Here is a 16,281-nt window from a genome sequence, read left to right as displayed (position 1 = left end):
TTTGTTTACTCCTGCGGTGTGACCACTAATGCGTCTGCCGGCTTTGTGTTCTAGATACTCAATCAATTACTTTAGCTTTCTATCAGCTACCATACCTACTGTACTTCTGTTTACTCAACTTCTGTATGAGTTAGTCGGTAGGTCACAGTGGAAGACATTAATAAAAAGTCACCTATACTTGAATCGATGACTTGACGTTTGCAGTATTTTAATCCGTAACCCTTTTCTACTCCTCTCTCTGGTTACTTTCTCTTACACAATGCTACTGTCTTTTTATCGCCCTGACCTCGGTAAATCGTTAACTCTCACTCTTAAAGACGACATCGCTTCAGTTGCAATGAATTGCAATTTTGCTAAAGTGCATTGCTGCTGCTGCTGCAGCAAGTGCAATCGTTACGACCATCCCATAAATAGTATCTAGAATGGGGCGTGGAAGCGAAGCGCGTGGTGGGAAAATCAGCCCCACCCTGCATGCATGCCACTGGGGGTGATACACATCGAACACGGATCGATTTCTACACCCTCCCCTCTCGTCGGCATCCCTTCCCCAGGCACCATTCGTTGACCATTCCCCAGCAGCAGCGGTTAATCAAAGCGGGTGCCACATTTAGTTACATCGTGTTAATTTTCCACGTCGTGCCGAACGCGCGAAAACAACTTTTTCCATTGTTGCCCATCACGGTGAAACATAATGCAAGCGAGCAATAACTTCTAGAAAGATAAAATCGACTTACGTAACGGTACGATTTGAGGTTAATGTCACGTGGCCCCCGGGGAGGGAAGAAATTCAGTTTAATATGATTGTTGCAATCGAACATTTAAGTTTTATTTCCTCTCGACCATAACATCGTGTTACAACGTGGGTTAGAACCAACACAACGAGCGTTTTCGTATTGACAATTTTTTTGTGAAATTTATATTTAGAATATTAATTCATTTATACTAACGTGGTTTGTTTTTTACTCATACGAGGTTATAGGTTTTTAAGTATTCCCCACGTTTGGAAACTACATACTTTTTTGGTTAATTACGATTTTCTATCGCATTTTGCATATGAAGTACAGCAGCATGCCTTTTCACAGAGCTTGGTGGATTGATTTCGAACAAATCATTTCTTTTCAATAACAAGAAAAATAATCAACGAAGTAAAAATATGCAAACGTCGAAGAGTTAAACATTAATATACAAAACATAGATAAAATATACATAGATTTGCAACGAAGCTGCAAGCTAAGCTATGCACCTATAGAATGAACAATGAAAATGTGTAGTTAAAAACCAAGTATTTTGAATAGATGTATGTCATTTAAAAAAATGTTTCACCGAGCGTGGGTTCGAATTCCTACCAGGACCAAGCCCTGTTTTATACGAAAGGACTATTCGGTTAAAAGACTTTAAAAAATGGGCAGGCATGTCCAAGTCGGTCGTTACACCAAGAAGAATAACAAGATAAAAATATTGTAATTACAAATTAAATTTAAAAATAAACTTCAATTTGGTTTGTGGATCCTTTGCGGAGTGTAAATTTCTTCTTATCTTGTTTTGTATCTAAGATTAGATGTTTGATATAACATTTTTAGATTTAAAAGCAACATTTCTTAAACATTACTTTAATTAGCTCTTCCGTAACTTGAAATAATTGTGAAATGTTTCTCCCTCTTTCTTTTAGGGTTCAGCAGAGAAAGTTAAACAGCACAAGGAATTAAGCAATGTCGGAATCGATTGTGACCCAACCTTCAGTCTACGGAGAAACGTTCGATAACGTCATAGCTGCAGTTGGTTGGTAATCGTCCTATACCACCGAACTGAGGAGTTAAGTCATCGGCGGGCAACTATGCAGGACGATTGTAAACTAGGACACCGTGTACGTCATCGATAGTACGGGGGTGTTGCACCTGCAGGGCTGCCACAAGCAGCAATCGGTCGACCCGAGCAGTAATCCGAAGTTCGCTACCGAACGCATCGTCGCCGTGCTGAATGGAAAAGTGCACACGCGACAACGAGGTGGCAAGCCGTTTAGATTAATGTTAAGGTTGCAAAGTAAAACTGCCCAAAGGGTTGCCGGTTGATTGGCGTACCTGTGTGTGGTTCTTAATGTTCTTAATTAAAGCGAGGTCGAAGTAAGCAGGTGAAGATAGGGTGCGTGGACACCGCACTGCACGCGAACTGTGTTGTGCGAACGCACGCCTTCCACTTTGGCGCGCTAAATCGTGAAATGACATGCCGCCGCAGGTTGTGGTGGATCCCGGTCCGACGTGGGGGACGTGCGACACATGACGACATCGGATGCAGGACTGGCCCCGAACCGGAACCCGAGCCCGAGCGCGCTCCGTCTCTCCCGGGAGTCGGTGAAATCAACGAAGTTCAACGGATATAGTTGCGGAGAAGTCTAGAGAGTGAAGCATCGTCGTTTCGATATCGGACGAGAGCGAAAGGAGCTGTAAGTGAGAAGACATCCACACAGAGTGTGCTGAGAAGCTGAGCACGACCGCGGGGACCGGCGAGCCCAGGCCGATTCATCTTCCACGCGGGTTTTTCCTTCCGCGAACGCTGGCCCAACGTGAATGGCATCATTGTGAGCGCGGCGGGAAGCAAGCCGGCGGTAAGAAGACCGTAGGACCATTTACTCAAACACACAACCACCACCATCGCCCTCAGTGTGGGGTGGCAAACGTTGACGGGGGGCGGCCACCGACTCGCGAATAAAATTACCCAACACGCCGGGGCGCTCCATCAGTTTGAATCCGGTCGCGAATGGGTCCACTAGCGCTTCCGATCCCGCTCGACGAACACACAAACACACGCAGGCAGCACATAGTCCGCTCTCACTCTCCGGTCGACACCCGACGGACGCATAAGCCATCTCTCCGCGAGACAGTTGTAAGCCACCCCACGCGGTAAAAGGGTGCCTCGCGAATAAAATATACCTTTACGTACTTCGAACCGGACCGACGCTGGTCAGTTGTACGAGAGCTCGCCGACGAGATAGTAGGCCGACGGTGCGATTGCAAAACTACAAATAGAGACGCTTCGACTCCGAACGGGCGGAGTTGCAACCGAGCTTTACTACGGCGCGGAAGTCGGACGCTAATTATCTGCAATCTTTACGCGGTTTGCTTCACCGCATTCGAGACGACAGAGCATTCGAGAAGGCGAGGTGATTATAGCCTCACAGTCACCGACTTAAGAAGGACAGTGTTTCGTCCGACGAGGTTAGCAAACGTTTGGCAGCAGAAGTTTGGAGTGTGGAGAAATTTAGAGCGATCACACTTCGATAGTCCTCCTCAATCCGTAGTGATCGCCAGTGATCGTCCCAGATCTCGAGCAAGTGTGTGACGTGCGCGGTGCGTTTGTAGCAATTAGAAATTAGAGTGTTAGCTATTAGTGAAGTCGTGAGACGAACGACACACCTCGCGAGCCGCGTGTAAAGATCAGCTGCCGAGAAGGCAGGTTTCGGTTTTTAGTTTTCTCTTCACGCCGAGCCGGTGATTGGGTGCTGTGGCGGCAGTGTTAGCACACGCTTGTGAACGCTGAACGCGGCGAACCTAGTACCTAGTAGTGCACTACAGAGTGGCCGAAAAGCAAGCTGCAAACAATTGCGTCCGTCTGGTTGGCTAGCCTTGAGCGGTCGGCGCTTTTCGGAATACTGAAGAAGTACACCGGGCCGGAAGTTGAGCAGTTTCGTGCAATAAACGGAGCGGAAAAATAATATAACAAACCACACAAAATGAAGGATATCTGCAGCAAAGGCAACCCCCTGCACAAGGACACCATCTACAAGGATGTGGTAATCATTGGTAAGTGTAGAGGGGAGAGTTTTAGAAACTCAGTGTAACGACCGGAGTATCAAAGTATTGCCGGATCGTGATCGCTGGTGATCTCCATGTAGAAGGAAAGTTAATCATATAGAGATGTTTGAATTCGGCCACGCATATCGATGCATCGACAGCCAAAATGTTTTTCATTACAACATTTATGGAAACGTGTACCGTGTTGTGCCTACAAAATTTGCTTAGTAATTTGCACATCACTAACACGCTGTTGTTCACAGTTCTTTTTTTCTACCCTCTCCTGGTATAACACTCACAACCATGCAGAATTTGGAAAAGGCAGGCAATTAAATAAACAGCAACATTCGTGAATCAGCGTAACGACTTTAAGCCAGAGGACGGTGTACCACTTGCGTACCGATTTTATCCCACCGCAAAGCAACCTCCCGATGAGAGATACACCTACATCTAGACCTACTTGGAGAAGTGCACTGTCATTCTCTCGAAAATCACTGACCGCATCAAAAATCCTCCTTTCGCTGGAATTCAATCAACCTAAACACGGTTCCTGCCAGATAACTTTGGGTAAAAACGGGATCCATTATTCTGATGAGCGGCCTCTTCCGGAACGGGTGGAAAATTCCACGCTGATAAGCCACCACCATCACCGCGTCCGATAAGCGGTTTATTAGAACTTCTTCCGAGAAGGAGAAATAATGATCCATTGTATGGCCGCAGGTTTTGTAGAATGTCTTCCGCGTCTTGACTTGCGCAGAGTAAACATTTGTTCGTTCGCAGCTTGAATTCTACAAAAGGTTCAATTGATCGTTTGTCCGTAGTCAGATTGTAACAACATTGTTGCACAATGTTCCGAAATATCAATTTGTAGCAGGAAAAATATGAAACGTTGACATGTTGCAAGTTCATTGGATTGATCTTTGAAACGATTAGACAGTCCCGGCTAAATCCAGCACCCTTTGTTGTGGTTTGCGGTGCGGAAAGATTGGAGAAAGTAGCATACCCTTATCTCCCGGCATCGTCGTTGTCGATAGGAAACATACAATATTTTCTAAACCAAACCCGCAAACGTAACAAGCCCGTTGGAAAAGCATAATACAGTCGGAATTACGTTTTACGTCGTGCCCGTTCGTGGCGGGCTCACGTGTCGGGTGAGTTAATTTAAGCGGGCCGACCTGAGGAAGGTTAGCGTACTCAACGAGCGTAACGTAAATCTTAACTACTTGACGTTGAATGACTCTCGTCAAGGTCCTTTTAAACCCGATGAGATAGCGAGCCGCTAAAAAAAGGCTGTAGCTAAAATCATTCACGTGATCCTGATCCTTTAAAAATTCCTGGGAAATAGCTTACTGGCTCCCAGAACTTCACCAATCGGTCTTAATAATCGATTACCACCTGCGTGTTTTGAACGATGAGAACATTTTCAGGATTTGACCGATCAGACGCACCAAATGTCTGCATCAATCATCGATCTGGCGTCTTCGGAGTGTCGAGTGCCGTCCTGAAGATAAGATTAGGTACGAAGACCTAATTGTTTTTTTTTATTTATCACCGTCACGGAAATGATACGAGACCGACAATTAGATCATCCATCAGTATCCACTGTATCTGGTACTTGCCGTCACATATGTCGCCGGTGTTGTGCACTTAAACTATTTGCTTTGCAGTTACTTTGCTGTATGACGTTATTTTGTTGTTGCAAACTCATGCTACTCTGACCATCATTGAATGGTACCCAAAAAATTATGCGTCTAGATAGTTCTAGCTTCGAGAAGTCTGCAAACACCATCCCACAAAGATCATGTAAATACAGGTTTGGAGAAGTGGAGAAAAAAGTATTCTTTACTAGAAAAGGTGTTAAAATATGTCTGTCCTCCTTTACCTACCACTTCGTCCTGCGTGACTTGCATACACGCCCACGTTTAACCTTGACCACGTGGTCCCCACGGAAGGTAGGCCGCTGTATGCAAACTGTTTATCATCTCCATGTGTCGCTCGTGATAAAAACGCGCATTGTAACGAGATCTTCCAACTCCTCCCCCACTCTCAGCACGATCAGCAAAAACCCATTAGCCTTTAGCGGTTCCATTTGCGCAGAAGATCATGCGCAAAGTGATCACCGCCTAGCCTGTCCTCATCCTCATGTCTGGTATCTGGTCCGTACCGGTATAAGCGCACACGGTTTGATAAATCGCTCGCGTGCGCCAGTGACCGATTGCGCACGACAGAAAACGTGCGCCCTGACAATCAAAGGCCGCGTCCGTGCGTCCGTCCACGCCATTCGCTTATCGCCTCACCGCGTGTGTGTGTGTGACTCGGTCGCGTCCGGCTATTTATGGTCCAAACAGCTGTTCACGAGGGGCTCGTTGTGTTGACGTGAACGGGCGCGAACCGACGTGCGCGCTGATGACTAACGTCGACGACGCGCACATGGTGTGGCGTCCGTCTTTTTGATAAGCGCAGGCGCGCACACTCACGGCCCCCGGGAGAAGAGATGTGCGCGGAGGCTATGGACCCCTTGCGGCGATGATCGTGACCGCGGAGGTTTCGGCGATAAGATTAGCGGAGTTTATTGGACTATGTCTCTCTCCTCTTTGAATGAGTGCTTTTTTATACTTGCTGAACTCGCATACATTAGGCTAATGCGTTCACTTTCGCCAAGTCCTGGGGTGGGGGAACGAAGATGAGTCCCTGGATGATCAAGCACAATTTCCAATCTCAATGTAATGTTCGGACCAAGTGATGTCAGACATTCTGGAACGTTCTTTAAAGTATTTGGAGACTGATAAGTTTTTTTTTGCCGATCCCGCAATAGAGCTCCAGATGTCTCTAGTACTCACCCACTGCCTTGGCAATGATCTTCGCAATGTGGACCGCGTCGCTTAATTGGGCGTAAGTAACAGCTGGACGTTGGCTTGCCGGCTCCGAAACCGAGGGTAATTCATATTAATCAAAAGACATTGGCGAGTGCATCGCACTAACCTCTAGCCTTTCAACTTGGTTGTTACTTCACCAGGCACCGCCAGCGTTCCCGGCCCTGGCCCGGCCATGGTAACAAGGCGAGCGAAACTCGGTTAGAATATTCATTGCGATGCAGAAACGAAACAGGCGCCGGGCACTACTTCTCTTCAACGTTCTCACACCCCTTCTCTCTCTCTATTATTCGATCGACTAATGAATTTTGCACCCGTTTGTTACACAGGCAATGGACCGAGTGGTATATCACTGTCGTACATGCTGGCGGGCCACTGGCCCTACTGGTCGCCGGAGAAGGCCCAGAAGCACCCGGACGAGCTGCTGCGGGCACGGTTGAACTACTACGACGCACAGAAGAGCCTGGTCGAGCACGACCTGTTCAGTCTAGCCGATGGGCTGGAAGGACGCAGCACCAACCCTGTCTCCCTTCTGGTAAGTACCATCAAGTCCCTCGGTCGCCCCCGGGAAGAGATTAATATTGATACTATCCCAACTATTCTCTCCTGCGTTTTCGCTTGCAGCTGGACAGCCTACAGCACCCGTGTGCCGATCTCGGGATGGATCTGCCGTCGATGGTCGAATACCGGTACCATCCGGAGAAGCAGGTAAAGTTCAAAATCTGATGTAACATGCGAGTCGAGCCCACCCCTCTTTACCAGCCCCCGGCGTCACACTTTGTCCACGAAGCTACACGATAAGGCCGATACGCGGAGCTGATTTATTTCGACCAATAATTTTCTTATCCGCCCGCTCTAATCAGGCACGTCACCCAACACATGACTTTCCGGGTGGGGCTTAAGTGCACGCTCGCACACCCCGTGTTCGCGCCAGGTGCCACCGGGAGTGGGAGCCACTGGAGTTTCGATGGTTTCGTTATCACCCACCCGGTTCGTACCGCCATAGTCATCGGGATAAATATTTACCAACCACGGGGTATCTTTTATCTTCAGAGGAGGAAGATAAATGACAAACAAAATCGAAATACAAACAACACCGAGGCGTAATTGAAAACGAAACTACTTATTGCCGTTGTTTCAATCAGTTTCTAGTAGTTTGTGCACGGGATTTTCATGCACCGGTGCAGCGATGGTGGTGATGGGTTTTGATGACGCGCACTTGACCTCGCACCCGACTTATAATCACTAATCAAATATTGGACCATAATGTATCACGCTTCTAGTCTATGTCAACGGAGATAAAGAAAGGAGAGCAAACATTTTATCTCCTGTTTACGACTTTTCCCTTCATCCTCTTCGTTGTCCAATTGCGTTGAATCACGTGTATCTTATTTTTTATCTCGTTGTAAAGTAGGCAATAGCTAATGGACATTTTTTTATGATGGCACATTGGGCTAGTGTTCAACTAAAAAAGAGTAACCTTGCTAATATAAATGAGTACAATAAACTCTTTAGATTTTAATCTTTTTTTTTATTAAATTAAAAACATTTGTTATGCTTCAAGGAAAATTGCATCTTCCAAACAATATTAGTAAACCATTCCCTTATGTCTGAACTGTACTACAAACCGTATCAACATAATTGCTTCAATCGGTAAATTAAACACTTGGTAGTACTACCGGTAGTAAATTGAACCAATTTAAAGCCATCAGCCGTGAGGCGAAAGTGTAAAACTGCTCTGTCGCACGTGCGACCCATATCGCAATCACGCACACACAGGCCGGTGCACAATTATCATGCCCGATTTATTATGCAAAACGGAGGTCCTGGTGCGCGTTCGGATGTATCAACCAGAAGCCCATCAAAGCGGGAGAGATTATTATGGGAAATGCATGAATCTTGTCCGGTGTCATGCCTGAAAATCATTTATCGTTTTCATTTTTTTCGGCTTCCCATCGACTCGTGCCCGATTTTTGATGATTATGTTGAATTAAAACGCTAGAGTGGTTTTATTTGCGACACTATTTACATTCCCCCGCTCCCTTGTGTTTGTGTTTCTCCCAATTTTGCCGACTTTTATAAATTCGTAAACGGTGCAAAAATGTGTTGGACCGCCATCTGAAGCGAACGCCACTTGAAGTTTGTTTTCTTTACCCAACCGTGTGGAAAGCGGTATTTCAGACACACACGACACACGATTGACATAATAATCGATTAGCAGTAATTTGCAGTCGATTTAATTTTCCGCACCACTCCGCCTATCTTGCTTCGTTTAATTTATGGACACATCAACCCGTATACCCGATTTCCCCAACCCGCTGGCTCTGCTCGGGTTTGTCCACGCACCACGCAAACTAATCCGTGCCGTTGTGTTTGTTTTGTTTTTGCAGATCGATCACCTCGTGCTCGGACGAGGACCGCCCGGCGGTTCCTGGCATCGGATGGATCCGAACCTGCGCACACTGTCACTAGCTGCCTGGATGTCGCTGCCCGGTCTTCCCTTCGCCGAGTGGGAAGCTCGTCATCCCGCACCGCAGGAGCACGAGCAAGCTCTGACAGGTGACGAATTAAAGGTGCCACCGACTCACGTCGTTGACCTGCGCCACGATCAACCCCGAAAGAAGGGACACGAACGGGCGGTCGGGGCCGAGGTGCACGGCTGTGTCAGATGCAGCGAGCTGGCGAAGCGTGAAAAACGAACCGGACAATCGAAAGTGCCCTTAGCGAAGTGTGGCAGATGTGCACGAAATGGAGTGGTGCGCGCCGATGCCAACAATAACCGGGGCCAGCAGCTGCAGCAGCAGCAACACGGCACGAACGGGAACGTGGTGGCCGTGCTGGATGAGCGCAGTGGCAAGGTGAACGCGAAGCTGCTGCATCCCCCACGGCGAAACCTTTCGTTGAAGCGCCAGGTATCGAAGGAGGTTGAAACCCGGGCGCTGATATCGCGCGTGGCCGAGTACTACGAGAGCTACGTAGCGGAGATGGGGCTGGAGAAGTTCTTCATGAACGAGACGATCGTGACGACGGTGGTTCCACTGGACACCAAATGCGGAACTGTTCCGGAGCGGTTGCAGAACGGACGATGGATCGTGGCTGGGTAAGTTTTCGCAACTACGAAGCAACATGCTTCATCGTCATTCCAACAGACCATTACTTACTTGCAAGTGTGAAGAATAGTGATCCTTGTTAAAGAACAAGTGAGTCTTGAACATGTTTGGGAGGATCGAATAGCTTTTCTTTACAATTTTAAAAGAAGCTGCATTGAACACTTTTACTAAATCATCACTTCCACTTTTATCCTTTGCAGATTCAATCGAACAACGAGCAAACGCTTTACGGTCGTATGCCAAAACCTTGTCCTCGCGAACGGTGCCTCCGACCTCGCCAACCGGTTGGGCGTCAAGGGTGAAGGGCTCCAAATGCCGTGGGTGAAATATGAACTTCCGCACCTCGAGCAGGCGCTGGAAAAGTACGACGATCATGCGCGCACACAGCTGAAACCGGTTCTGATCGTCGGTGCGGGACTGAGCGCCGCCGACGCAGTCACCATCTGCCGCTCGTCCGGCATCCCAGTGGTGCACGTATATCGCAATCGAACGGCCGGCTTGGACAAGATGCTCCCGGGCAACGTGTACCCGGAGTATCACGAGGTGCACAAGATGATGAAGGACTCCAATCGCAAGCACGAACTGTACACACCGCTGCCGGAGCACACGATCGTCGATCTGGCGATCGGAGATGGCGAAACGCACCGTGTCACCGTGCAGCATCTGAAGACGGGCGAACGACGTGAGCTGGACGTATCCTACTGTGCTATTCTGATCGGTTCCCGACCCGATCTACGCTTCATTTCGTCGGTCACGTGTGCAAAACAATCGAACGGTACGGAAATTGCTCCACATTGTCAGCTGCTTGCGCCCTATCCTCCTGCCACGGCCGTCATAAACTGTCCCGATTCGGAACCGGAAGAGGATGTCTTGGATCGATGCTTCGGTCGGCAGCACTCAGCGCAGCCGATGACAATGTGGACCTTCACCGAGCAGTTGCTGTTCTCGCGGCTAGGCCGGAAGCTGTTCTGGTTGAAGAACATGTGTGCCAAATGTAAACACATCAACCTCACCGATAAGCCTCGCCACAAGCAGCAGTACAGCGCCATTAGCATCCCTCCGGTGGGCCACTGCCAGCATGACGAAAAGGAGCGCCAAGTCCAGGCGAAGGAATCGTTTGTACTGTGCGCCGCTTCCGGGATGGGCCTCGGTGAGGATCCGGCGAAGCCCATCGACTGCAAGAACAATCCCATAGATGTGGACAAGTACACGAACGCTGTGTTGCGGACGCCCTACGCTGGTCTGTATGCGATGGGGCCACTGGTAGGCGACAACTTCGTTCGCTTCATTCCCGGTGGAGCGCTCAGTATTACGGCCGCGTTACACAAGCTGACGGAGAACGATTGAGCGGAAGGGTGAGAAACTCAATACCGTGGTTCCTCCCAACCCATTGCGTGAACGTATGGCTTGGGACACCCGGTGTTCTTTTTCCCCCACCCGGTTTGTAACACCACGGCAATTTGGTGCAGACCCCGGTTCGTTTGAGTTCTGCCGGTTGCGACTGCTTTATTTTTTGGGGCATTACTGCCATCGGTCGATCGAAGGATCATTTTCGCTTCTGTGGAAAACCATCCGCACGGTCAATTTGCAATATTTGGACGCCTGTCGCTCACTCGCGCGCGTGTGTGTGTGTTTTGGTGGATAATTTGTTCCGCGGTCCACGCACACGGTGAGGCAATGGCACAAGCGCGTGAGAACAAACCCAGAACAAAACAATCACTAGCCAGGTGGGCAGCAGAAATACTCTTCAACGTGTTTCTAACTAACTAAGACGCTAACGATGTACATTGATTGTTTGTGATTGTACTACAGACTACTTGAGGGTGTTACTTTCCTTCTCAATAACTTATTACGTTTACTATCGCTTTGTACCAATCAAAAGAAAATTGTTTTATGTTAAGTAGTAATTGGGAGAAAGCATATTTTTTCTTCCGCAACTGTTTACGGATAGATACGTTTTGTAATAATCGTTCGGAGAGCGCTTGAACTTTCGCCTTTAACTGTTCCAAACTTACAGTCTTCATCACAGTTACGAACCCCACAAACATTCCCAGCAATATATGCCCTACAAATACTCTTCTCCATTGTGGCCCCGATGCCGCCACTTGTATCCTGCTTGAAATATTCATCGATGTCCATAACCAATAGCTCTAGTGGGATGCATTACATAAGCAATAGTAGAACACCTGGTGCAGCTTGAGACATAGAAATGGTGACCGTTCAGTACGTTCGTTTACACAACCATCCTACCATCCAACAACACTACCGAAGCTTCATGATGGAACCATCGTTCCTTACTACTGTCAGTCTGTGATTTAGTTTCGTTTTACTCTTATAGCGTTGGCTTTAAATAATTTATTATTTTTTATGAACCATTTACCCGACCTCGCCCATTTAACAACCGCCGAACGAACGAACGCAAATTTGATTCTCCCATTTATACCTCTGGAAGTACATTGGTTTCCAAGGCACAAAATTATAAAATATGTGTCTTTACTTTCACAATTAACCTGTGCCTAAAAACAGGCCGAAAAAAAGGAAACTTAATCTGCCTTAGTCCTTGTCGCAGTCGGTTGTTTATTGGGCGAACCCATCCGGATCCATCCATTTAATATATAGTAAGCTCATACAGAAAAAAACGGTGGATTGGTATTATACGAAATCTTTTCCACGATTCATGCCGGAAGTAGTAATAAACACAGTGAAATGTTCAATATATTTTACAGTAAGCAGTACAGTCTAGATTGGTATGACAGAAATAAGAAGACGGAAGTAACGTCTTTTAACACTTACTTATTGCAATAAGGAATTACAATTTGTCTCTCATGGACCTTCAAGGAGTTCAAAACAATTACTCGTTTCTATTAAATAGCGAGCTGGATCACATACTCAAAACGTAAAATATTATCATGTACCAAACAACCCGTAGCCCTTATGAACCTTGACCATGTTGGTAGTGACGGTTAACCGAATTCTAAAACCAAACTTCTTTCGGTGAAAGGTGGACGAGCAATAGAGACGAACGTGGGTAGATGTAGCATGAAGTTCGAAATGAAGAGAGTACGTTAGTGAATAAAATCCCTAGCAGCATGAGGCAACAACCTAGAGACTGATCTTTGTACGTTTTAGAACTAGCCTACAGAACCGCAATAGAGTTGCCTGTGTACGTTACGAGTAGCGAACCGTTCTACGAGATCTTTTGTTGTTTGAACGGTTTCTTTCGCATTAAAATATACCCAAGATCCTGTTGTGTATTTTCTCGCCGATCAACATGAACTATTTTTATCTTCTCAAAAAGTATCATTTTGATTACACTTCTTTTTATCGCAAAAACCGTTTAAATCCAACCAATTCTTATCACTCCCAAGAAGATAGAGAAACTTCGTAAGAGAAAAAAACAAACAAACAAACAGGGTAGACTAGAAGTCGAACACAACAAACAGCAACAAAACTGCTTCTGCAGCCGATGTACTACCATAGTATCGCTACTAAATTATTATGACTCTTTACTAACGTTACATTAGAACCTAACTTGTATATAGAAAACGGTTACTTAAGTGACTATGTGTGTGCGTGCGTGGTTCAGGTTTCGTGGATTATCCGGCTTTATTCGAGAAATCCCTTCCGCGTCCGTCGAAGGTGCTGGAATGGAAAAGTGACAAAAACCAACACAACAAATCAAATGCAAATCAAAACATGGCGTTACGCGAATTGTTACGTTTTATTCTTCTTTTATAGAAAGTTGAAAATATAATGCAAAAATAGAAAGTACACGAAATGTGGTATTCTTGCTACTCACTCCGAAAACGATGTTAATAATTCATTGATTGTTTTGGTATTGCTGATTAGATTTTTGATATTAAAGTTAAGACTTTACCTAAAAAATTAAAATAGAAAAGAGAGCAAATTTAGAGTCAGCACAATTTGCAAGTCTTGAGAAGCACGTGCGACTTGAGAAATTTGGCGCGTAAATCAGTTGTTAGTTCCACATGTCACATATAGAGGGCTCGTTTATCCAATGATTGCATACAATCTTCTGTACAAAGTTGGTTGTTGAATGAACCGTTGAATGAAGAAATACAAATTGTCAATAATTGCAGTAGTCTCGATTAATGTAAAATATGGTCCCAAACGAACTCAGTTTGTTTATAATTTACCTATGTACCAATTTAAAATTCGTCTATCGGGAAAGCACAGTGTCGATTTAAGGTGGTAAGCAACATATCGCTTGAGGGTGATCCTATATTCTGTCGGATAAGTTTGTTTAACGTGTTTTTCTTGATAAAACAATTGAACTTGAGAGTAGTCATCTGCTTTAATTAAACACGTGATATAGCACCGCATCCACCTACGGTTCGAAATGCACCGCTCAATAATAACCCGCTCGCAAATGGAAGCTTCCCAGCAATCCGACAATTGCATCACTGTATCATCTTCTATGCTGAGCATTATTCCCATTCTCGCTCGAGACGCAATCATCTCCTATTTGGTACCGTTTGGCTTTTTGAACTCGCATCATCCGGCACCACGACGCTCTTGTGCGTTCCATCCCGACCGCTTGTGCACCCATTTTTGGCGATGCTGCCTTCCGCTACTACGACGAGAGCCGTAGGAAAAATGATATCATTCTCATTACCAAATCTGGAGCAAACAGGACAGAAACCACACTCCTATGGGGCGGCTCATTACGGGGGTGGCAGTGTTAAATGTTTCGATCTTCTCGGGATGAAAGTATTGCGGGGACAGCACCAGAAAGAGTGAGAAAGGGGCCAACAAAACCGAGGCGTCCAAACCGACCATACCGCATGCAATCTTTCATCCAGCTCCTGCAGATACGGAGATCTCTGTCTGCCCGGACAGTTTTTAGCTTGAATAGCTTTTTGATTTTATAATAACGCGCCATGACGACTCCCAATACCATGTTCGCCCACGTACAAGCACTGTTTTGGTTTACGCGAGTTGCCGAAGTTGGCAGCATTTTCTGTTGGGAGTTTTGCCTTAAACGGAACGCTTCTTAGATAGTTTAATCAATTATAATAATTATTTGCTCCCTCCAAGTTACATTTCACATAGAAATCTTTGACAGGAAGATTCTTTTTAGTTGCTCAAATGATAAAGAATAAGATCAACGTTATGGGCTGCCCAGGCAGTGTCGATTAAATTTCCCAACAGTTATTTCAGAATAGAAGCACATATACTAGTATTACATGTAATTGTACTGAAGTCCAGGAAACCATACAAAAGCGGACTAAAGGTTCTAAAGGCCCCAAGTAGCCATAAGTTAAGGCCTTAAAAACTGTTACACATTTCAACAGTTTATTAATGTTGATTATTAGATAAAGCGACAATTTACCGACGATTAAATAATTTTCAAAAAAAAATTAAATTTTTAAATAACTAATTTGTTGTTTCAGAACCAAAAAAGGATCTTTTCTCTGAAGCTGTTGAAATGGATAAAGTCAAATGTTAAGGATTATCTCTATGTTTGAAAACATATCAGAGATTTATTTTGCTCCATTATCCTGAATCCATTCTGATAGTTTCACTTTTCTTTTATATATTCTCAAAAAAGATTTCCTTGACTCCAATCAGTGGATTAAATGTCTCATCTTCTCGTTAAAAATCACGAAAACGGTCTAGAATTGTTCCATAGATCTACGCTTGTTGTTTCAGGTGAATACTGTTATTTACACTGTTACTGAAAGTACATCGAAAAAGTCATCAAATTTTTGTTGAGACAAGGATACAATTTCTTGGTAAAATAATTAATAGAATTCCAACTTAACTTCCAAACAAATAAGGTAAACAGCACAAAGCTCGAGCCCAAGCAATGGTTTTCTTACTCTATGATCCACCTCTGAGACCATATTTAATTCTCAAAAATTTAGCGAGTTAAAACATTCTACAACCCTTTCAAAAAACAAAAAATCCGAGCTGCACACGTTTCGATGAAATGTTTCCTCGATCGTTCCTATATTTACGAATGACACAACGACCGGTGATAGATTTTAACCTGTCGATCAAACCACAGCCCCCGAGGCATGTACAAAGCGATTGATCTCGCCAATAGAAGTTTGAGCAGCTAGCGAAAGCAGCGAACCTTAAACCGTACCGCCGTGGAGGTGAATATCCATAAGTGTTTCCTTGTCGTTCACCTGAGAGCTGAACCCTGCAGTACCTGCGAGCCCGTCAGCGTCATAGCGTCGCGTATCGCCCACACGTGCACTTAAACCGAAAGCAAACCACCTCCGAAAGGAGACAAACGATACTCCTCCACGCGGATCCGGGGGCGTCGTGGCCATGGTTAGGCCTCGCCGTACGACTCCACGTCTATGATTCGGGGAGCCATATCCGTTCCTCGGATCCGGCGAGATTGTCGCCGATTTCGAGCGCCGCTTCCTTGACGTTGGTCTGTTCGTAAGCAAGACTTGATTCTGAGTTTTGACTTCTCGTTCCCAGTTTTGGTGGTTGACCCCAACGGCCCAGGTGTGGGTTACGTGTGAGTCCGGT

At 45.8% G+C, this 16,281-nt stretch overlaps 1 protein-coding gene across 1 annotated transcript; it reads left to right on the top strand.

Moving 5' to 3' along the window:
- Nucleotides 1–3,678: 3,678 nt before the first annotated feature.
- On the top strand, nucleotides 3,679–13,534 carry LOC131272226 (oxidative stress-induced growth inhibitor 2-like). The gene is made up of 5 exons (XM_058273888.1): nucleotides 3,679–3,797; nucleotides 6,991–7,196; nucleotides 7,286–7,369; nucleotides 9,052–9,761; nucleotides 9,972–13,534. Exons 1-5 carry the CDS (start codon nucleotides 3,728–3,730, stop codon nucleotides 11,116–11,118), a joined length of 2,217 nt encoding a protein of 738 aa, XP_058129871.1. The 5' UTR covers nucleotides 3,679–3,727; the 3' UTR covers nucleotides 11,119–13,534.
- The last annotated feature ends 2,747 nt before the right edge of the window (nucleotides 13,535–16,281 follow it).

The sequence above is a fragment of the Anopheles coustani genome, chromosome 3 (genome assembly GCF_943734705.1).
Source record: "Anopheles coustani chromosome 3, idAnoCousDA_361_x.2, whole genome shotgun sequence".
Lineage (NCBI taxonomy): Eukaryota > Metazoa > Arthropoda > Insecta > Diptera > Culicidae > Anopheles > Anopheles coustani.
The sequence above is the reverse complement of the archived record's forward strand: the minus strand, read 5'-3'. Positions and strand labels throughout refer to the sequence as shown.

What these genes read in the sequence shown, in the direction of transcription:
- LOC131272226 (XM_058273888.1), top strand. Translation starts at nt 3,728, where the DNA reads ATGAAGGATATCTGCAGCAAAGGCAACCCCCTGCACAAGGACACCATC. An exon ending in CAAGGATGTGGTAATCATTG is followed by an intron (nt 3,798 to 6,990) that starts GTAAGTGTAGAG and finishes TTTGTTACACAG; the next exon opens with GCAATGGACCGAGTGGTATA. An exon ending in GGTACCATCCGGAGAAGCAG is followed by an intron (nt 7,370 to 9,051) that starts GTAAAGTTCAAA and finishes TTGTTTTTGCAG; the next exon opens with ATCGATCACCTCGTGCTCGG.